The sequence below is a fragment of the Pelodiscus sinensis genome, chromosome 4 (assembly GCF_049634645.1).
Source record: "Pelodiscus sinensis isolate JC-2024 chromosome 4, ASM4963464v1, whole genome shotgun sequence".
Classification (NCBI taxonomy): Eukaryota; Metazoa; Chordata; order Testudines; family Trionychidae; genus Pelodiscus; species Pelodiscus sinensis.
The window spans coordinates 28881095-28904861 of NC_134714.1; the positions used below are offsets into that span (position 1 = coordinate 28881095).

At 42.5% G+C, this 23767-nt stretch overlaps 2 protein-coding genes across 4 annotated transcripts in view; both read left to right on the plus strand.

Annotated features, from left to right (window-relative positions):
- Positions 1 to 22401, plus strand: LOC102456742 (alpha-1-antitrypsin-like). 3 transcript variants are annotated; one of them, XM_014578885.3, is made up of 7 exons: positions 1 to 98; positions 1123 to 1799; positions 3167 to 3437; positions 4918 to 5065; positions 17119 to 17213; positions 20041 to 20121; positions 22261 to 22401. In XM_014578885.3, exons 2-6 carry the CDS (start codon positions 1130 to 1132, stop codon positions 20117 to 20119), a joined length of 1263 nt encoding a protein of 420 aa, XP_014434371.2. In that variant the 5' UTR covers positions 1 to 98; positions 1123 to 1129; the 3' UTR covers positions 20120 to 20121; positions 22261 to 22401. The 3 variants fall into 3 exon arrangements, with proteins under 3 accessions (XP_014434371.2, XP_014434372.2, XP_006133748.2); XM_014578886.3 differs by having other exon boundaries at positions 20044 to 20121; XM_006133686.3 differs by lacking the exons at positions 17119 to 17213; positions 20041 to 20121; positions 22261 to 22401 and adding an exon at positions 7850 to 8070.
- LOC102456319 (alpha-1-antitrypsin-like) overlaps positions 22267 to 23767 on the plus strand; it is an 8388-nt gene continuing 6887 nt past the window's right edge. The window contains exon 1 of the mRNA XM_006133684.4: positions 22267 to 22936. Coding sequence (XP_006133746.2) covers positions 22267 to 22936 — 670 coding nt within the window. The remainder of the gene's footprint in view (positions 22937 to 23767) is intronic.

The following is a 23767-nucleotide window of genomic DNA, read 5'->3' on the forward strand; positions in this document are numbered from 1 at the left end:
ATAGTGGATACTATGATTAATATTGTTAAGGCAATATAAATAACAGGCAAGGAGCAGTGCTCATTACATGCACACAGCAGAATCCTTCTGAGTGTACAGTAAGTAACATCATCATTTTTCAAAAGAGGCTTTGAACTCACATTAGTTGTTCGAGATACAATTTATTTTATGGGATTTAATTCAAGTAGGGGTGCCTGTGTTTGCTACACCTGTTACAATTTATCTTGTTAGTGGAGCCTGTTTGACAACCCCAGTGAACCAGCTGAAACTGATGCTCTAGAAGAAATGGATTTTGAATGAAGGCATTTAAAAAAAAATTGGGGAACCGAATGTCTAGATCATAATGTCTGCAGCCCACGGGCCAGATGCAGCTGCCGGGGTCAGCCATTTACCTGAGCATCCACAGGTATGGCCACTCACAACTCCTGCTGGCTATGGTTTGCTATTCCCGGCCAATGGGAGATGTGGGAAGAGGTGGCTGGCTGGCGCTGCTTCCTACATCTCCCATTGGCCAGGACAGGCGAACCACTGCCAACAGGAGCTGTGACTAGCCGTACTAGCTCAGATAAATAAATCTCCTGGCAGCCCTCCAGAAGCCAACTCTGGCAAACTGATTCCGGCCCATGGGCTACTTAATGCCCTCCCTGCTCTACATTAATCTAGTGCTTGAAGATATTGTCTGACTACACCAAAAATACATGGGATTTTCTAAAATGTGATGGGCACCATTAGAATTATTGAAACAGAGGCTTTCTATTCTGAAGAAAATATCTCCTAGCCTACTCACACCTCATCCCTTTCATAGTCTCCCCCCTCAAAAAACACTGCTCCTTTAGTATGGGGGATGTCAAAGTGGCCAAGATGGATGCTGCTAACTGAAGATTTCAACCTAGAACCTCCTTCTATCCCACCCTTATTTCTTTCCCTGATTTCCAACATGGCCTGAGCTCCCAACCCCTGTGACTCTCCTGTGAATCTTTCCACCTCATTATCTCCCAGTTGACATGAGGTAAGTAGATTTGCCATGAGGGGCAAGAGAAAATTAACCATTGGATCAGTAATAGCAGGGGGAGGGAGGAACAATTCACAACCAATGACTATTCCATTCTTCTGTTTTTCAAGGGAATAGATGCAAAGCAAAATGAAATCCATCCTTTTTCTGTGTCTGTTACTTGCTGGCCTTCATACTGTGGTCCAGCCTCATCATGTACCTGACCACCACAATGACAAGGATAGTCAGAAAGTGCAGCTTTGCCCAGTCGGAGCCAATGTCGGAAGTGAAAACACCACCTTTCTCCGAGTAGCTCCTAGCAATGCGGACTTTGCATTTAGATTCTACAAGCAGATTAAATCAGAAGCAGGCAACAAGAACATTTTCTTCTCTCCTCTGAGCATCTCCACTGCCTTTGCAATGCTGACATTAGGTGCTAAATCATCCACTCTGAGTCAAATTCACACAGGCCTTTCCTTTAACCTCACAGAGATTGAAGAAAGGGAGATACATGAAGGTTTTCGTGATCTTATCCTCATATTAAACCATTCTGACAGTGAAATCCAGCTGAACATGGGAAACACCCTTTTTGTGGACAATCAACTAAAACTACTAGAGAAGTTCCTCCAGGATGTCAAAAGTCTATATGCATCTGAAGCTTTTCAAAGTAACTTCCAGAATTCTGCCGAGGCTGAGAAACAGATCAATGATTACATTGAGAAGAAAACCCACGGGAAAATTGCGAACTTGGTGAAGGACCTTGATCCGCTCACTGTTATGGTTCTCGTCAACTACATTTTCTTTAAAGGTTAGACATGTTCTACAGATGGGTTCGTAGTGTGCATGTGGGATATGGAATTTTGATTGGGATCTAAGAGATAGTAACTGCTTTTTTTACTTAAGGGACAGTATCAAGATTGTAAGGTCTATCAGATCAGCCCACTTGATACTGGTCCTTCATTAATTATGTTAAATCTTTCCATTACAATTTTAGCCAAAATATCCTATCTGGGTGGCTATAATTAGGCATCTATATCCATTTTTAGTCAGCAGATTAAGACTGACCTTGTTATTAGCCATGCAAAAAACTGCATATGGCTTGGAAATCCAAGGGCAGATAAAATATGGTTTGTGGAACTGATCCACCCCACCCAATATTTATATTCAGCCCTCACTACCTACTGCACCTCCACATGTTGCTCAAAGCCACCTACTCTGTTCCCCAACTCCGTGACGCAGGTCAAACTGCTCTCCTGCACAAGGTAACAAATCTCTCCTCCATCCAAACTCCTTTCCAGACTTCACACCCCCTCCTTAATCCTCTACTTGGGCTTCTCTCTACACCCAACCTCTATTCCAGACCCTGCACCATCTCCATTAATATAAAAAGTGAAGTCTTTGATCACTTACCATCAAAAATGATTGCCCATCTCTGCAATATGAACTGATCCTGAGCCATAGAAGTCAATACATATTATACCACTTATCATAGTGCAGGACTCAGACGATAATGCATTTTAATTTTTTGTTAATTTCAACCAACTCTATAAACACAGTATTTTTTAAGCAGCTTTGAAAGCTTGTGCTTTTCTATCCATGCATTTGTTGCAGGTGAGCTATGTCACTTGTGCTGACAATGACACGAATCGAAGAAGGAAAGGAAATTAAATAGCACCAAAATCTTAATTAGGCTCCCTCTGCCAGACCCATATGTCAAGCCTTTATGGTGAAGAATAAGTAGAAAAAAATTAGGTTGCATTGTTAAAAGTTGGATTTATTAAACACATGTAAATTGTCAAGATGTCAGAGTCTGATATGATGCTCTAGCTGATTGAGGGGCCTCACTTTAAAAGCACATACAAAATATAATAATTGGTACCTTTTCCTTTCTCAAAGCTACAACTTTAAAGAAAACCACAGTATGCACTCATTTCACTTGTTTGGCTTCTCCAGGACAATGCTAATCAATATAAAATCATAATCTAATAGAGATGCTGCATGCTATTCAAATGGTCTGGTTAGCTGGCCACAGGACAAGTATCCCGTTATTCAAACGAGCTTACATTTGACTTAAACTTCAAATGCAGACTTATTACATTTAAGTTAGTCTGATACATGTTAGAAATTTTTCTTTCCTGTTATAGTCAATAACATTCTCTTTCTTTTTGTCATCAGCTCATTGGGAAAATCCTTTCAGTAATTTGACCACAAAGGAAGATGACTTTTTTGTGGATGCAAAAACATCAGTGAAAGTTAAAATGATGAACAGGGAAGAGGAATATAAAACTTACCAGGATGAGACGCTCGCCTGCTGGGTGGTTGAAATCCCATACAAAGGAAATGCTGCTGCCTTATTTATTCTGCCTGATGAAGGGAAAATGGAGCAGGTGGAAGAGGCTCTGTTGAAAGAAACTGTGTCTAACTGGACAAAATCACTTGAACAAAGGTAACCCTTTTACTGCTACAATGTCAATGTATGCTTGCTGTAAAATAGGCTAGAATTGGAAATGACAAAACATTACATTAGGGTTAGGCTGTGCCGGCATGTAAAGCCATGCTTGCTGGGCAGCATGTTACATTATGCCATAAGGGGGTGTATTGGAAGAATTAGTGCATCAGACACACACATCTGAGGCATAGTGCTTCCCAGAATGTCCTTCTTCATCGCCTCTTTTGTCTGGAGGAGAGCTGTCTGGAATTTGGGGTGGAGGGCCATTCCTCTGCCCTTTGCTCAGTTCACTGTGACCGAATGTTCCCTCTCTTCACATTCTAAACATTTTGTTTATAACATGCCTCATGAAGCATCATCTGAAAACTGAAGACTCTTGGCCAATAATATCACAGTTAAACCCATGTAGCAATATTCTGTGTGAAGCTATAAATTCCTCTGGAATGATGTTAGTAGAACATGTTCAAACCCAGATTGCCTTGCTTAGGCAGGAGTGGTTAAATGGCTCTTAAATGAAGGAATGTGGCTTTAACTCAATTTACATATATCTAATACATAAGGTCCTTGAGATGGACCTGCATTTCAGGCTACACCTTGGAGAAAAAAGAGTATGGGGTCACCTTCACAATCCAGACTCTCAGCACTTTCTTTGCCATTAAAATAAATATTGATGTGAGAGGAAATCCACAGAAAAATCTCCTGAAATGGGAGACTGGACTATAAAAGTGAGGGGCAAAACAGAGAGATTGTTCTTTTTCGAGCTTTCCCCATTCTCCTCTCCTTTCTCTTAAGAAAACAGCCCTTTCGTCTTTTGGGGCAGATTGGGACTTAAGTATTTTGTCAACTATTTTCTAGGAATATGTGGGAAGAATTTTATTGAGAAACCAGTCTAATGTGTTAAGTTTAGTTACTAGGAAGTGTTTTTTTGGAACCATTTCTGACTGCAATGTCTTATAAGCAAAATCTCTCTTTGTAGTTAAATAATGTGGTTTCATTCTTTTATCACAATTAACCCAGTGTTTCACTCAAACTAAATTGTTCTGGTAACTCCATTTAAAGTAGCAAAATGTTGGATATTGTCCCCTTACAGCAGCAATAGATTTCAAATATCTGAATTGTGCAGGAGACAGCCAGGCAGTGCAGAACACATACATTTTGTGGCGTACTTGGGATGTGGAGTGTGTGGGGCTCACCCTGCAAATAGGAACCAAGGCTGGTGGAAGGCAGAATGTGGCTGGTGTGCTGATGATGGGCTACTATAGTCAGAATGGCTGGACCAGGGCCGTAGCTCCACACAGATACTCAGGGTGTGACCTGCATGCCAGCAGGCTGATTGTAAGGGTGTGTCTACACAACAGCCATTATTCCAAAATAACTATGAGATAATCAAATATTATACATTATCCAGTCACAAATATTTAAGTTTTCAGTGAACTGACAATATTTTACCAGAGTTTTGTATTTCATTTTTAAACAGAAAAATCGACCTGTACATCCCAGCATTCTCTGTATCTGGTACCTATGATCTGAAAGAGCTGTTTCAGAAAATGGGTATGATTGATGTGTTTACTAACAAAGCTGATCTGTCTGGAATCACAGGGGAACCTAATCTGCAGGTGTCAAAAGTAAGTTTGGAAAATGCAGGTGGTGCAAAATGGATTTGTCTGGGGTTTTTTTTGGGGGGGGGGGGGGGGAAAGGGGTTGTTTCTTTTCAAAAAAAGAACATAAGAACAGCCATACTGGGTCAGACCAACAGTCCATCTAGCCCAGTATCCTGTCTCTTCTGACTATGGCTAATGCCAGATGTCCCAAAAGGAGTGAACAGAACAGGTCATCATCAAGTGATCCCTCTACTGTCATCCATTTACAGCACCTGGCAATAGAGGCTAGGACTTCATTCATAGCCATTATGGCTAATAAGTATTGAGAAATGACCTATTCTCACTTCCAGTCAGCCCACTGTTAAGAGGTTCAGTCAGCTAGAACAAGTGAGACAGGGCTGCCACATAAGGTGAAAAGGCTGATAAATTAGTATTCAGTCTGTCCTTGAATTAAGCATTAATTTGGCTGTCTCCACTAAATCCTGGATCAGAGCTACAGAGATCACTGCACTGACAGTTGATTTAGTGAGTCTAGTGAAGACCCACCAAATCAACCACAGATCACTCCCCAGTCAGACCTGATACTCTAGCTCGGATGAGAAGAATAAAGTAAGTCAAAGAGGGAGAGTCTCCCATCAACCCAGAGCAATGTAGAAACTGTTGTAAGTTGACCTAAGGTATGTTGACTCCAGCTATGTGGATCTTAGGTCAACTCTCTGTAGTAGTATAGACATAGCCTTTACTTACTGTTGTTAATATAGAGGCTTGGTGAGCTCAGTTGACCTTCTGGGGTGTTCTGTGGAAGTCTATACCACCAGAGAAGGAAAAGGACAGGAAAAAATGCAGTTTAACCATCGCTAAAATAAAATAATTAATATATAAAAATGGCATGACAAGAGGTGGTATATATAGGGCCCTATTCTATGACAGGTATTTTTATTGCCCCTCATTACCATAGTTGTTGAATATCTTATAATCTTTAATGTATTGATCCACATAAGACTCCCGTAAATTAGGGATTTACACACCCATTTTACAGATGAGAAATGAAGCACACAGAGACTAAGTGATTTGAACCAGGCACCAAGGAGAAGTGTGACACCATCTTTTTCACTACCGTTACACTTAAATGGTGCGTCTACACAGCACTGTAACTCAAAATAAGATATGTGTAAAGCACTATTCCGAAATGTCCTGTACTCCTCATAGAATGAGGTTTACGGGGATGTCGGAATAGCAAGCCCAAAATAACAGGCTAGCTGTGAAGACGCGGGACAGCTATTTTGGGATACTCTGGTATCCTAAAATAGCAGTGCAGTGTAAATGTAGCCTTACTGAGCAGTGCCTTGCATGATGAGTTGGCAGATTGCCCACAGAATTAGTATCAGAATGTCACCATGAATCAGTGGAAGGAAATAACAGAGACCAGGTCAAAGAGGTACAGGATGGACAACTCTGGTCTGGCACCCTCAGGATCTGCCTTGTCCTGGATGAAGGATTTTGACTGACCAGTGGAGGTTATTCCTGGACCCCTGCTACCGCCCTCCCCCCCTGGCCCGGCACACTGGCCTCCTGCACAGCTCTCTCCACCTCCTGCCAGCCCCGATGCCCAGCCGACCCCACAGGGCAGCCATTAGGGAGCCTCTGGGCAGCCACGTGCTGGGGATTCAAGACTGTAGGGCAGACACTGGCGCATACCATACTGGGCTGCTGGCCTCCTGGACATCTCTACACCTCCTGCTGGCCCACTGGTCTCAGAGGCCTAGTGTGTGGCTGCCCGGTGGCTCCCAAAGCCTCAGTGTGTGACTGCCCAGCAAGCATCAGAGCTTCAGCGTGTGGTTCCCAGCCCCGCCAGGCAGCCATGCATGCCAGGTCTCCCAACCTCACTGTGCAGCTCCACCATCAGCTCTCTACAGACTACCTGCTACCCTGCCCGGATCCTTGCCACCAGCCCATTGACCTTGAAATGATAAAAGACCAAAACTCATCACCTGTGGTCAAACCCTTTTCATAAAGCAATCTCTGCACATCTGTCCCCTCTTCCATTTTGCTGTGACACTGGTTACTTTCTTCAGACCTGATAATGAGCATGTGGATCTTGAAAACTTGTCCCTCCCACTAGTGGAGGTTGATTCAATAAATGCTGTTCTCTCACCTACCTCTCCCTCATGTGCTGAGATAAAAACAATTACTACAAAACTTCAGTGTAAAGGAATACTAATTTGAGTTGCATTAAGAACAACAGAGAGTTCTTTCTTGGTGTAGCTAAGTGCTGTAAAAGAAACAGGTTAACTTTTGCCCAAAGAAGACAAAAATGTGTTAGGCAAAAGCAACACCAGAGGGATTAGCTGCCTAGTTCCTTTCCCTCCTATGTTGTTTGTCATCATTCATCTTGAATTGTCTTCTATTTCTGCTGCAAACTTACTCTCTGATGCACAAATATAGCAGAGATTATTTAATTATGATGATGAGATACTTCTTCTGTATTGTTGAACAACAATTAAGGGAGTCTCCCTCTTTGTGGGAGGAGAGAACACAGAGTATCTACACAAGTCAATCTAGTCATATAGTCGTGCCTGAACCTTCCAAATATTCATGGGCAAAAATCTATCAAAATCATAGATCACTTTGCCTGGATTGGGAATATGGAGCTGAGTGTGGTTTTGTGTTGTCAGCTCTGCACTCATTCTGTTCTTTATTTGAAAAACTATTTACTTAATAGCTGGAGTTTTATGATGAGCAAGTCTGTCTCCAGCTGCTGCTCCTTGTTTTATGCTCACACTGGATCTTTGCTTCATTTCCTTGTAGGCTGTTCACAAGGCCCTGGTGGATGTTCATGAGAATGGTACTGAGGCTGCCGCAGTCACTGTCTTGGAATTTATACTTAAGTCTTTTCTTCAGCCTGTGCCTACTCCTATCATTAAGTTCAACCAGCCTTTCCTGGTGATGATTACTGATAAAACCACTCACAGCATCCTCTTTCTGGGGAAAATCATAAAACCCACAGAAAAATAAATGTCTGAACACTGTCCATGTCCCAGTGCTTCATAGGAGCTTGGTTTAAATCCCCTGGATCATGTCCATTTATCACAGACCACTTTGTGTCAGTGACTGGAACTAACCTGCAATTGACATAAATTCCAAACAAATAAAACATGAGTGTGGTAAGCCCTTGCTTGCAAACAACCAACCTGGTATTTAGGTGCATTGAGCAGGTGTTAGTAAAGGCTCAAGTAAATGTGACTGCAAGCTCTTGCAGCTAATGCTAATCATAACTAAAGGGGGTTTCAAAGCAGAGGATACCCTCTGCCCAGCCTCCTACATTCCAACCCCTTGTTTATTAATCATATTTTTAACTGACAAAGGGGACGCTGAAAGGGAGACAGGGGAAGTCACAGGACACTGGTTTGTAAGGGGAACACAGATTGTTGGAGATGTCAGATGTGACAATACTGCCCCATACCCTCTACCTTCCTCCTGTCAGAATAAAACACTGAAGCGTTTCACAGATAAAGGATGGATTGGAAAAAGACTGAATTTCTCTTTCTGTGATCCCCTCACAGTTCTCTTCCACTCCAAAACTCTTGACCTCCAATCTCTATGCTGACCCCCCATCATTGCCCTCCACATTGTGCCCAACTGCCAATTAATTCCACTCACATTCCTCATACTCAACCTTTCCAGCATAGGCCCTATCACTCCTGGCACCTCCTCTACTCCCTATAGCCCAGCCCCAGCTCAGAACTCAGCCCGCACCATACCCCACCTATCTCATTCAGGCCAAGAATACCTCTTCTTCTTTTCACATCCCTCTTAAGCTCACATCAACCCCTTCTCGCTCTGAACCCCTGTCCCAGCTAACACTCCATAGGTCAGAACACAAAAGTATTCAAAACTCTTGGAAACCTTTCTCGGGGTCATAGTCCTTCCCACTCCACCCTGACAGCACCATTGGGCTCAGAATCCCCCTTTCTCCACAACTCTAACTCCCACTCCCATGCCCAGAACCTCCACCCTCAGCTCACGCTTGTTGCTGTATCAAAGGCAGCAGGAAAGGACTGTGGCCATAGGGAGCCCTATACTCTGATAAAACTTCAGAGAAGCCTGGAAATGCTCCTCTGTTCTCTGTCCCTTATTGCTTGTAGCCCATGTGCTGCAGGAAGTCTGGCAGCTGGAGACTGCAGAAGGTTTTACAGAAAGTAGCTAAATGGACTGCAGCCTAGACCCATGGGGCAGCTCCATGAGTCCAGCCTCACAGATCTGGAGCTGTTTCAGCCCCTGCAAAATCCCCTGGGACTGCAGGTAATATCGCTCCCTGCAGTGCATCAGCCATACAACACCATGTCACTCACTGCTGTGACATTATTGGCGGAGTTTAGCTGCTTTAGATGCTAATGTCGCATTTCACTTTTTCTCAGTGTTGCAATTCAGCAGACTCATAAGCCATCTAAACTCCCTGGGGACAGAACATCCTGAAAAGGGTTTTTGTGAGATCTGTTTAAGATACAAAGTGTTTCACTTGAGTTCTTTTCAATGAGACTGTTAACATTACTACATGGCCACAAAGGTTATGTAGTGACTAAGGGGAAGAGAGGTATGTATGTTGTATCTTCTGGATGTGAGGTTTCTGCCAGACACACACATTCATGATCCCAGCCCACTCTTCCTGGTAACTTGCCAGCTTTTACTTCTCTATGTACAGTGTCTCCCCAATCAAGTGGACCAAGTAGGAACCAAGGTGAAGACTCCATCTAGTGGGAAAACCCATTACCTAGTATCACAGACAGGTGAAGAGATACAGGCAGAATATTTCCAATGCAGTTGTCCTTTAACCTTTGTACTGACAACAGCTGGAATGTTTTAAACAGGATGTTAAGATTAGCAATTATAAGAACATTACAGATAAACCACAATAGACATTCGAATGCTTTGTATATTTTGAATGCCCCTTTCCTTTTGAGACCCAGCTTCCTCACTGCCCACTTGTGACTTGTTGCTGGCTCTCCTTCATTGTCTCCCTTTCCTGAGAACTTACTGTCTTCCTTCTATCCAAAGCCACTGTCTGCTTCACACAGATCCCACCCCCCTCCAAAGGCTTTCCAAACGCAGACTTAATTTATTAAGAGACTCTCTGTCCCAGAAAACCAACCCAGAGATCACTGTGTTCCCGAATCTCCAAATTACCTCTCTGCAAATGAAGATTGAACACTGGGCTCACAATTCTCTACTTCTCTGACATCTCTGATTGATGGGGAATGTTACCAGTCGGTTCCTCCAATACCGGCTAATGTAATATCTCATTTTACTACCCAAACTTATCTCCTAAGCCAGTGGGTCTAAACCTGGGACAGGGTACACAGACATCTTCCAGGGAGCACTTCATTTCATCTACCAAAAGGCTGCTTAAAAAGCACTAGTGAAGCCAGTAGACATTACAATTTCATTCAATGACTTGTTTGTACCACACTACCTACTCTACATTGAAATGCAAGTACAATATTTTGAAATCAAATGATTTATAATTATATGGTAAAAATAAGAGAGCAAGCAATTTTTCACTAATTGTGTGTTGTGAGACTTGTATTTTTATGTCCGATTATATAAGTTAGTTACTTTCAAGTGAGGTGACACTTGGGACACGCAAGACAAATCAGACTCCTAAAAGTGGCACAGTAGCTTGGAAAGGTTGAGAACTACTCTCCTAAGCTCTGTCCTGTAAATTCAGAAGCTCTGCCCTGCCATCAGGAATACAAATAATGGACCATTTGCAAATCTATTAAGAATGCTTCAATTTAAAATCCAGGCCAGAGATTGCTCCTGAAATAATTCTTAGAGCAGATCTTTTAGGAAAGCATCCAATCTTGATTGAAAATTGCCAGAGATGAGGAATCCACTACAGTAAATTCTCAGTCAATTCTTCCCATTGTTAGTTACTTTCAATGATAAAAACACAATTATTATTTCCCACCTCTATTTGCCTAGCTTGAACTGTAACAGCCATTGTATCATGTCATACTTTTCTTTGTTAGAGTAAACACCCCATTATCAAATAGGGTATGTCTACACTACAGCACTATTTTGAATTAACTTAATTCAAAATAGTTAATTCAAATTAAGCTAATTCAGAATAACGCACCTGTACACAAAAATTATTTCGAAATAGCGTTTTGCTATTTCGAAATAATGTTTCCACACTGAGTGGACTCTGAACCAAAGTTAAGGCTGGCTGGAACCAGTGCTGGCAGGGCATCAGACTTAGTGTGCGGGGTGGCTAACTGAGCTCCATGCTTAAAGGGACCCTACGCCCACCCCGGACAGACAGTCTTCAGGGTTCCCCGCTTGCTTGTCTACCTTGATGAGGGACAGCAAAGCAGTCCTGTCTTGGAGTGCCCTGAGTGCCCACACTTGGGACACAACAGCACTCTGCCACATGGAGCCAGAGCTGCCCCTGGGCATGCCAGTGCATCTCGTGGGATTGTTGCCATCAGCCCAGCTGCACTTGCTGCAGGCTGCCATCCGGGGGGTCCATCGGGGGCTGTCAGGATACAGGAAGCCCTGAGGGAGAGCGTCCACCCTGGGGAGCCCTCAGAGCCTCCCTGGTCCTCCCCACCGGGGGCTTGTGCCCCATTCCTCCCTCACATCCTTCCACTTACCCCTCCCTAGCCCCCCTTCCTGATCTCAAATAAAAGACACGTATGTTCAAAAATAGAAACTGGGTTTATTGAACAAAACTGGTGGGGGGGGGGTGGACCTCTGGGGAGACTGGGAAAAGGATGTGGGAGAGGGAAAGAGAGAGGGAGGGAGAGGGGAGGGGGAAACCTGGGAGGAGGGAGCTGGAAGGGGAAGCAAGGGGAAGAAGGGAGAAGGGAAGCTCAGGGCTCAGGGTTGGGGGTCTCGCCAAACCAACTTGAATTTCATGCCAACCTGCTCCTGGGTTCGTATGAGGCCTTTGGTGGCCAGGCTGGCAGTTATCTTGCCATAGACGGCAGCATTCCTCTGTCTAGTGTGGAGATCATGGATGTGTTGGGCATCCCCCCCCCCAAACCTGAATAAGGTCCAGGATCTCCACCCTGGACCAGGAAGGTACCCACTTTCTCCAGCCCCTGTCAGGCTCCTGGGAGCTGGCAGACTGCTCTTGGGGAGCAGTGTACGGCTGGCTGCCAGTAGCTTGCTGGCTCATGTTTTGGGGCCTCTGGGTCAGGGGCCCCGGTGGCCACTGCTGGCTCTGGGCTGGCAGGCTTGGAGCTGGCGCAGGCACTGTGGCCAGGGTCTACCCCTTTAATGGCTCCGGGGTAAGGGAGAGGAGAGTAAGTTTTCCTGGTTGTGCCCAGAGTGGCCACTAGGGCTCCCTGGGAAGGGCTGGAGGCCCCCTATTTCGAATTGTCTACACAGCACTTAATTCGAAATAGCTATTTCAAAGTTGGCATTACTCCTCATAGAATGAGGTTTACCAAATTCGAATTAAGGGCTCCACTATTTCGAATTAAATAGTGGTTTGCATGTATAGACGCTATTAAAGTTAATTTGAAATAACGGCTGTTATTTCAAATTTACTTTGCAGTGAAGACATACCCATATTGATCCACTTGCTGCTACTTATCCATTATGATCAAATCACTCCTGATGCTTCTCTTTCTTCAGCTAAATAGATTGCAGGTGTTTTATCCATCCATAAGATATGTTTTCCAATCCTCTCTAACCCTCTATTTCAACGTCCTTCCTGAATTGTGCACACCACCATTGGATAGAGAATTCCAGCAGCAGTCACACCAGTGCCAAATACAAAGATAAAAGTTCCTTTCTAGTCCTGCTGGAGATTCCCCTTGCTATGTATCCAAGGATGACATTAACCCATTTGATCACAGTGCCATGCTGGGAGGGGCTCATGTGCAGCTCATTATCCACCAGGAAGGACCTCCCCCTCCCACCAGATCTTTTTCAGTCATTGATTCAGTGGCTGGAGAGGGCTGGGGCTGTGCCATGGCAATCAGCTTCCCTAGTGGCCAGGGAAGACTGGGCCTGCAGCACAGCAGCCTGGCACCCTGGTGGTCAGGGAAAGCTGGGCTTGCAGTGCAGCAGCCCACCTCCACAGCCGCCATGGGGAGACCGGTGCTGCGAGATGGCAGCCCAGCTCCCTGGTCACTGGGAGCCCTGGCCCTCAGCTGGGGTTACATGGGGTTTGCTGGAGGGGAAGTTGTTGAAGGGCGTGGTCTCAGGGGAAGAGGTGTGGGTTTGAATGGAAGGGGCGGGACTTTGGCTTGTCTTCCCCAGCTGGGCCTTTACCCACTATCCATGGTATGCAGATTCCTCTTATCCTAATTTAAAGCGAGATCAGGGCTTGGTTGTGCCAAGGCAATGGGATATGCCTAGAATATGATAACATGGAAAGGGAGGGGAGAGAGAGGAGCATGATCCTCTTACTCACTGCTGGGGTCAGGAAGTGCAGGGGAGAGCTATTTCGCAGTGGCCACTGGGGGCAGCCACACCACCCAGAGAGTGGCCAGTTGGGGATAGGACTCTCCCATCTTGCCTACCACTGGTAAGTGGCCTCCCTGGCTAAAACCCCTTTCCTGCTCCCTCTGCACCCTGCCGAAACACCACCAGGGCTGGGCAGCCAAGCCCCAGTCACCCCCCACGGAACCCACTGGTGCTCCCCCACCCTGCTGTCTCCACCACTGCATTGTCCAGTGTGGTCACTGTGTACCAACATGCAAAGATCCCCCTTCTCCTCCTGGGCTAGGGGAGATCTGACACACGGGAAGCCTTTATGGCCTCAACCCTGGATCCACCTCACCAACCTCAAACCCTAGCCCGGGTTGACCCCAAACCCCAGACCAAGCCCCCCACCAAGCACTGGCCCAACCCTCCCCCCCAACACCAGGCTGGCCTGGGGTATGCCATCAGGAGTCCTGCACAATCCTTCCACACTTCCCCGGGCCAACAGCACTGAGTAAGTCTTCTAGTATGGCATAAAACTGCAGTTCTTTAACTATCCAGTGATCTGAAAATATTTTACCAGAATTCTGTGTTTCTTTTGGAACAGAAAACTCTAGCTCTACATTCCTGCATTCTCTGTATCTTGTATCTATGATGTGAAAGAGGTGTTTCAGAAAATGGGTGTGATTTGTGTGTTCACTGGTAAGGCTGATGTGTCTGGAATTACTGGGAAAACTATACTGAAGGGCTGTGTCTAGACTGGCAAGTTTTTCTGCAAAATCATCTGCTTTTCCGGAAAAACTATGCTGTTCCCGTTCGGGCAAAAGTCTTTTTCCGGAAGACTTTTGTGCGAAAGGGCCAGTGTAGACAGCATAGAACTGTTTTCCACAAAAAAGCCCCGATCGTGAAAAAGGCGATTGGGGCTTTTTTGTGGAAAAGCGCGTCTAGATTGGGACACGGACGCTTTTCCGCAAAAAGCGCTTTTGCGGAAAAGCATCCTGCCAATCTAGACGCGCTTTTCCGAAAATGCTTTTAATGGAAAACTTTTCCGTTAAAAGCATTTTTGGAAATTCATGCCAGTGTAGACGTAGCCAAGTTGTCAAAAGTAAGTTGGTAAAATAGAGATGGTGCTAAGACTTGTATTTTATCTTTGAATGTAATGGCCAAGATGCTCACTGATAGGAACATAGAGAGGATAGGGCTGCAAATTAGCATATCTTCTCGATGTAAGCATTAATTTGCCCATTATAGTTTATGCAGAGGTATTGTGAGCACATTTCATATTTTAGGACATTGTTGTAGAAGTAAATACTATCAAGATGTACAGACAAAAGTGCACAAACACACCATTGTAATGTCAACTATTACTTAGAATACTTGAAAGATCTGTAATTTCATTGAAGCGAATAGTTTTGCCACCAAGGTAGCTTGCAGCTTTTCCATGCTGTCCTGTTTTGTGAGGTTCTCATCTATGTCCTTCCATGAATCCTCCTTAAAGGATCCACTCAACGTGCTGGAGGCCTTCCTCTTGTTCTTTTTACGTGCTGTCCATCTGTTGTCTCAGTCTCGCTACATGGCCAACCCATCTCCTTTTCTGATCATACATAACTCGAATTATATCATTGACACCACTTCTTGCACGCAGATTGTTGATAGTAATATGCTATAGCCATCATGCATCTTTCCATTGCTCTTTGGCTGGTTTGCAGCTTTCATTTTTTTATAAGCATTGTGTTCTAAATTTTGCAACCATACAGAATTATTGGAAGAACACTGGTGTTAGAGAGATGGGCTCTCATAGTGGTAGGAAGTTTGGGATCAACAAAAATTCTGTGTAGATTCCCAAAGACAATCCAACCTGACTTCTTCCTCCTGCTCAACTCCAGGCCCAATTCATTGTCCATCTGCTACACTTGTCTAAGATATACATCTTGATCCACTAACTCAACGGACTGTCCATTCAGCTGCGTAACATACTTCATTTAGTTTTTCATCCACTTCGTTTTTCCAGTGTGGATGGTCAGGCCCATCTCCTTTGCGTTCTTACTGATGTCATTAAGGAGGGTTTGCAATGTTTCAGGTTTTGATGCAATTAGGACAATGTAATCTGTGAAAAGGAAAATCTGAAGAACCTTGCCATCAATCAGAAATCCGTCGTTCACTTAGATCTTCCGCAGGACGTTTTTGCAGAATGCTGGTAAATAACTTCAGTGAACAAACATCCCCCTGCTTTACTCCTCGCTTAACTGCAATACACAAGGGGTCATCAAAAAGCATGATTTCCGCAGTTGTGTCCATCATGGAATCTTGTATGATTCTAACATACACTGGAGAGACACCCTGTGAAAGAAGAGTTCTTAAAGCTTTATTTTGTTCCACTGAGTCAAAGGCTTTTAAAAATCAATGAACAACAAGCATAGAGGGATCTTGTACTCTCTACACCAGTGGTTTCCAAACTTTTCGGCATCACGCAAAAAGGATCGGAAGAGAATATGCAAATGAGAGCATGAGAAATGCTACTGAGTGCTTCGTTTGCATTTCCTCTTCTGCAAAAATGATGCAGTGTAGATGGACACCAAGTTTCTGGTAATCACAGTCCGGGGACACCCAGATCATAGGATTGCATCCATGACCATTTTGTCTAACAGACATGGACAGACTGATCCTCCATGAACGTTCTTATTCTTTACCCAGCTCAGTCTGTGCTGATGAGATACCTCTTCTTTTATATTTCACAGAGGTTAAGGGACCTCCCTCTGCCTGTGAGTTGAGAAAACAAGATAGGAGATTCATGCAACTCTATCTGTAAAACATAGTGGCGTCTAGCCTTACCAAACATACATCGAAAAAAATCCCATTGAGCTCAGTCTTCAGGTCATTCTGGTTGTGTTTACAGATTATTCCCTGGAGCATTGATTTAAAAGTTCATCTGCAGCTGTTGCTCTGTGTCCTGTACTCAGACTATGAGCTTTGCTTCATTTTCTTGTAGGCTGTTCACAAGGCCTTGGTGGACTGATGGAAAGTAGTGGTGCAAAAGCAACTGTAAACAAAGAGCATGGGTGTTGCCTCAAGTTAAGGCATTCCTGACTGATTTGAGAGGGCGGGGGGCCAAAACCAGAGGGGCCCAGCATGCACCTCACTACTCAGACATAAAGGAATCTCTTTCTCTGGATTCCAGGGCCCCTTTTTGCCTCTAGACTGATAAACATTTCTAAAGCTGTGCTGTCATTACCTCCCCACCACGACTGAACTTTCTGATCCTCTCTGCTGGAAGTTAATGCTGATCCAAACAGCAATATGTCTGAGGGGATTTACTACCAAATGTTATTCTTGCTCCACGAGCTGCATCATGTATAGCAGCTTTTCCTGAGCATGCATGCCCCTCTTTCTATTGGGGCTCTACTAATTAAATCTTTCCATACAGACTTTCTCCACAAGTTTGGAGGAGGTAAGCAAACAGCCAGCCACTGGCACCCTCCACATGCCCCCCTGCTACGTCCTTAAATAGATATTGGCTCTATTCCTGACCATGTGAGTGACCAGTGGGCATTTGCTCCTCCATTACCAGTAAAGCTGTTTCTTCACTGTTTGCTCTGCATCCTTGCTAATAACATCTGTTTGCTCTGTTTAATGTTTAATAGTGCGCACACAGCTTAATAATGCTAAGGCAATATAAAGAACAGGGAAGGCGCAGTGCAGATTCTATACACTCACGCAAGATCCTTCTGATTCTACCGTAAGTACTCCAATATTTTTTCCAAAGAGGCTTTGAACTCATACTAGCTGCATGATATACAGTTTATTTTATGGGATTTCATTCAAGTGGGAGTGATTGTACTCGGTATACCTGTTATAATTTATCCTGTTAGTGGAGCCCTTCTTAAAATCCAAGAAGCCAACAGAAATTGGAGCACCATTGGAAAGGTTCTGTGAATGAAGGCATTTTAAAAATTACTGGAAACCTTAGGACTTGGTTAATCTAGTACTTTAAAAGAGATCCATACGCAGCGGGGGCATGAAGGGTGTGAAAGCACCTCCCCTGATACTCCAAGTAAGCATGTTCTGGCCGGCCAGGGGAAGGCTGGGGCTGATTTCCCGCTTACTTGGAGGGACCACCGGGGATGTATTCACATCCTTGCAGTCCACATTTAGAAAAAAAAAGCGCACAAACCCAGAAATCTTTATGTGCAGGCCTGTTAAAATATGGCTGGACTACACCAAAAATGTATGGGATTTTCAAGAATATGTTAGCTGAGGTTAGAGCTATGGAAACTGGGACATTCCATTCTGCACAAAATTCTGACATCCAAACAAATCATTCTGAATCAGAACAAAAAGACAAAAGTTTGAATTGTCCCATGGAACAAAGTTCTCCTCACCCCAGAAAAAAATCTTTTTCATCATCTGAAATGTTTACATTTAATTTTCTGGTATTAGTATGTTTTATATTGTTTTTATTTTACCTTCTATTATTTATAAAAGAAACAAAAACAATGCATAATCTAAAATAATTTTTAAACACTTTTAATTTATTTTCTAAATTAAACCTCATGAGAGTTGACATAACCCTTTGGTACATCCATTTTGACAAATCAGCATTTTCTAGTGGAAAAACATTTCATCTGAAAATTTTCAACCACCTCTAGGAAACTTGTGCTTACATTGTTTAAAACTTGGGTCTGAAGAAATCAAGTGGATCTTTAACAAGACTGTCCCAATGAATTGAAGCCTAACCAGAAATCTGATGCCTAGGTGGACAGATGAAGAAAAAAGGAGGAAGAGTATAAAAACAAAAAAGGACAAACTTAAAATGTTTTGACATGCAAAGAACTTTTAGAGCTGATTTATTCCTCTAAATATAACAAATGATCTGGTAGCACTTTATAGACTAACAAAACATAAAGATGGTATCATGAGCTTTCGTGGGCACAGCCCACTTCTTCAGATGACTGGAGTTATGACATTTGAAGAAGTGCCCACGAAAGCTCATGATACCATCTACATGTTTTGTTAGTCTATAAAGTGCTACCAAACCATTTGTTGTTTTTTTCTGTAACAGACTAACTCGGCTACCCCCTGAAGCTTTCCTCTAAATATGGTGCTCTGAAAAACACAACACCATTTGCTATCTGCTTTTAATAAAGCTCATCCAAATTATAGTACTGAAAGTCAGAGACCAGTGACTTAGTTTTGATGTTCTAGACAGAGCAATCCCTTATAATCTTTATTAAGCTTTAGATAGAGTGCCATATTGTCATTTGGATCCAGATTCTACTGCAACACAAGGAAATAGCATGAGTGCTGAAGTAGAGTCTGAGTATTAAGGAATCAGATGTGATTCCCTGACTGACATCAATCCACATCAGAAGTTACTACTACAAATATACAGCTCCAATTTATGCCACTGGCATAAGGTCCCTAATTTATCTCACAGCTACAGAGGAACAACATCATCCATTCTGCTAAATTCTCTCCCAGCCGACACTCATCTGATCCCCTTTCATAACTTCCCACCCCCAAAAAACACCCCTACTGTAGGGTCGGGGTGTCTGAGTGGCACAAACTGACAGGCCCTCTCAGAGAATGACAGAGGGCTGGGGTCACTTTGAGTTTAAAGGCTCCAGCCCAGCCTCAGCCCCAACCCCAGGGCCCAGCTGTATCTAACTTTTCATCCACATGGTTATATTAAAACCAAAAGAATATATGCAAATGAACACTTGAGACATTTATTTATTAACAATTAAGTGATTATACCAATAGAATGTATATTTAAAATGTAACATCAATGGTGAGTTTCTACTGCAAGCAAAACTGTTCATTTTTTAAATGCTTTTCTGGCTTTGTGGTGTACAAACTTATTTATAATTGAAGAAAAATCTAATTCATGTGCAACATCACTCTTAATGTTAAGCATTGCAAGCCCATTCAAATGCTTTTGTCCCATTGTAGAAAGATGATGGCTCTTTACTTGTTTTAACACATTAAATGTGCATTCACATCAAGCCACTGATGCAGGGAGACTGACAAAAACACATAATGCAATTGTGATATTAGGAAATACAGTTGACAGCCGAGATCAAATATTTCTTGAAGCAGTTCTTTTGGCTTACAGTTCAGTTTAAAGTTGGTGAAATGTATATGTTTCAGGAAGAAAATCTCATCATGGAGATCTCTTGAAATTTCATTTGTTGAAACTGTTCAGCCACTGACTATAGATTTTCATCACTTAGTTCTTTGAACTCTCAAAGGAAACCAAAAGAGTACAAATTTGTCACAGTGACTCAAATTGGCATGTAAGAGCAGATTTGATGGAGTCAATAATAAAAAAAAATGACTCAGTAAAGTCTTTCTGCATCAGATTGAGATGTTAGGCTGCAATTGGTGGAAAACTCAGATGAAATGTCAATACCCTGTGATGCTGATTTGGACTCAGAAAAGATTGTGTCCCATTGATCATGAATCTTTTGAGTATCTTTAAGAAGTTGTTCAATGTTATCCCTCTCAATATCTAATGTACCATTGCATGCTTCAATTACAAAATTAATTTTGTGGATCATTTTTAGCAGATTCATCCCCATGGACTACATTACATGCATTCAGATTTATTTGGATGTATACTCTCAGTGCAAGCCTATGCAGTGAAAGTAAGAGATTCAAGCTCACTTAAAGACTTTTTTACTGAGTCCAGACACTATGCAACTGGTTTAATGCCAACAGTTCATGCTGATCATCTTGCTGTGGACATACCATGAAGGGAAACAGGCAGATGGAGCTTCAGAATGTTCCTCTTTTGAGGACTGCTACTGAACAGGATGTACAATTGCTTGATTGTTCCAAAGTATGCGATAGCTTCCTTGCATGATTCAGCACAATCAATGCCGACAAGGTTTAGTGTGTGGTTGTCACAACTGGAGAAAATACAATTTAGATTTTGCTCAAGAAGGACTGCTTGTACTCCATTGTATTTCCCAGCCATATTGGATCCATACTGGCCAATGCAGATTTGAAAATTTAATTTGAAGCCTTCCTGAATTTCTAATACACGAGCAGCAATTTCTTTTCCAGGTGTTTTTTGTGAAATTATCAAACAAAATGAATCCTTCAATTGAAACTTTTGAATTTCCTGCAAATTTTAACATATCGAACAACCAAGGTCATCTGTTCTTTATGAGACCAGTCTGGAGTTGCATCAATAATAATTGAAAAGTACTTCACATGTCATATCTCTTCAAGAATCATTTGTACAAATGTCCCACACAGCTCTATGAACTTGTTTTGTATTCTGATAGACAGATAATGGACTTGCATGCATCACTGTCAATATGGTCACTGTCTAATGGCTGAGGCATTATGTTATGTTATTGGCCTTAAACTCTTAACTGCTGCTTCACTCTGTTGCTTTTGCCATCTCTTACTTGCTCCACTTTCAAATCTTCGCTTCATTTTTATCATGGGGTTCTTTTAAAACACAGTAACACACAATAAATTAATTCACTAAAGGCTATTGGTTATACAAAATTGTAATTGTATATACTTTGCAGTGAATATTGTATAACAACAGTTTGGGGGTGTTATTTACTATGGCCTCATAGCCTTATTTCAAAGCATTGAAATTTTGTCTGCTAACATGTTCCTGTTGTGGTGTGTAATTAACTGGTTGATTGCCAGATTAGATATAAAATTTATTTAAAACTAGAATTAAAAAATTATTATCACAAAAAAAGCCTTTAAAGGCGAATCAGAAACTGGATGAAGAAGTAGCTTACAGCTGAGCCTGACATGGTTATTGTATACAAAGACACATAAGCAAAAACAGAAATACAAAAATCTCCTACACAGAGATAAATATCTAATTTAAAGGTAAACTCACCCTCAGACCAAGCAAAATCACTTTACAGTAACAGAATTAATTATGATTTTCAAAACTTCTAAACTATGCGAAGACTGCAAACAGTATTTCATAACAGGGAATCACTAATGACAGAAACTACTCCAGTCTCCAATCACGCAGATGAAAACTTGGATGTGATTGAGAAATTGGTAAAGGCCTGAGGTCGCACAGGCTATGTCTACACAGCAGCATTATTAATAACATAGTGTGCATCTACACAGCAAGCCTGTAATTTCGAAATAAATTCAAAATAACAGGCTTTTTACTTTAACTTCTGTAAACCTCATTCCACAAGGAGTAAGGGAAGTGGGAGAAGAGTGCTCCTTTTCAAAATAACTGTTGTGTAGACAGCGCCAAAAGTCGAAATAAGCTATTTCATCTTAAGTTACGCAATTAGCATGGCTCAAGTTACATAGCTTATTTCAAGTTTAGCCCTGCTGTGTAGCTGTGCCCATAATAATTTAAATTAATTTTTGCAGGTATATATAGCTTCTCTAGTTGTCTCTGTTATAACTGTAAGGTGTATATTAAATAGAAATAAATTGGTAGAAAAATGTCAAAATTAGAGGCCCCTTTGTCTCCTGACACCCAGGCCAAATGGTCCTCTTTGCCGCCCCCTCCCCCCCCCCCCCCGATAAGGCCTGCAAACTGGTTGATGTTAACTGATGATTCCAGCACAATCTTCTTCTAATCCATATCTTTTCCTTTCTATGATTGCCAGCATGGCCGGGGCTCAGAAACACTGTGACTCCCTACCATCAGCCCCATTTCCCTTTTCACTCATAATCTCCCAAATAGCTAGGAGACAAAAAACACATGGATCACAAATAGCATGGGGAAGGTAGGGACACTTCTATGCCTAATGACTCTTCCATTCTTTTGTTTTTCAAAGGAATAGATGCAAAGCAAAATGAAATCCATCCTGTTTCTGTTTCTGTCACTTGCTGGCCTTCATACTGCGGTCCAGCCTCATCATGTACCTGACCACCACGATGACAAAGATAGTCAGAAAGTGCAGCTTTGCCCAGTCGGAGCCGATGTCAGAAGTGAAAACACCACCTTTCTCCGAGTAGCTCCTAGCAATGCAGACTTTGCATTTAGATTCTACAAGCAGATTAAATCAGAAGCAGGCAACAAGAACATTTTCTTCTCTCCTCTGAGCATCGCCACTGCCTTTGCAATGCTGACATTAAGTGCTAAATCATCCACTCTGAGTCAAATTCACACAGGCCTTTCCTTTAACCTCACAGAGATTGAAGAGAGGGAAATACATGAAGGTTTTCGTGATCTCATCCTCATATTAAACCGTCCTGACAGTGAGATCCAGCTGAACATGGGAAATGCCCTTTTTGTGGACAATCAACTAAAACTACTAGAGAAGTTTCTCAAAGATGTCAAAAGTCTATATGCATCTGAAGCTTTTCAAAGTAACTTCCAGAATTCTGCCGAGGCTGAGAAACAGATCAATGATTACATTGAGAAGAAAACCCATGGGAAAATTGCCAATTTGGTGAAGAACCTTGATCCACTAACTGTAATTGTTCTTGTCAACTACATTTTCTTTAAAGGTAAGACATGTTCTACATATGGGTATTTAGCATGCATACAAGTTATGGAATTCTGATTAGTGTCTAAGAAAAAGAAACTGTTTGGTTTTTTTTTTTTTTTAATTAAGGGTAACTGTCAAAGTTGTTAGCTCTATGAGATCACCCAATTTGAGTCTGGACACTTGTACATTTTGTAAAGCATTTTCATGAAAGTAACAATCATCCAAATATGAAATTTTGATTAGAATTAAACATCCATATCAAGGGCACTGGAATCTTTGTAGAAGTTGGTAGGAGAGTAAGTCAAAGTATATTCCTGTTACTTTCTCCTAATACTTGAACTCCTCTTCTCCATCTCCTTCTCTCATAATCCTGCACTCCCTCATGATCCTACCCCTCTCCACCATCTCCCTGCAGAGCACTCCGAATACTGCCGGTATTTGATACAGCCAGCCTCCAACCTCGAGTGGCTGGAGCAGGTTGAGACTAGCAAAGTTGTGGGGGAAGTCGTAACAAAATTTTAAGCTTTAATTAATTGCAGTCAGTTATTTATAAAAACAGGTCTTTTCGTCATCTTGGAACACCCATGCTTTTCCATCTGTGCATTTGTTGCAGGTGAGCTTCATCACCTGTGCTGACTTTGAACAAAAAATAGGGAAGGAAAGGAAATTAAATAGAAACCAATTCTCAGTTGAGCTCCATTTGACAGGAGCATGTGTTGAGCCTTTGTTGTGATGAGTAGGTAGAAGAAATTCAGGTTGCATGAAAAAAGTTGAGTTTATTAATTAATTTGGCTCACTCATAGATTGAGGGGGCCTCAGTTTACAATACAGCACAAAAAGTTCTAATACT

What these genes read in the sequence shown, in the direction of transcription:
- LOC102456742 (XM_006133686.3), top strand. Translation starts at nt 1,130, where the DNA reads ATGCAAAGCAAAATGAAATCCATCCTTTTTCTGTGTCTGTTACTTGCT. An exon ending in CAACTACATTTTCTTTAAAG is followed by an intron (nt 1,800 to 3,166) that starts GTTAGACATGTT and finishes TTTTGTCATCAG; the next exon opens with CTCATTGGGAAAATCCTTTC. An exon ending in ACAAAATCACTTGAACAAAG is followed by an intron (nt 3,438 to 4,917) that starts GTAACCCTTTTA and finishes ATTTTTAAACAG; the next exon opens with AAAAATCGACCTGTACATCC.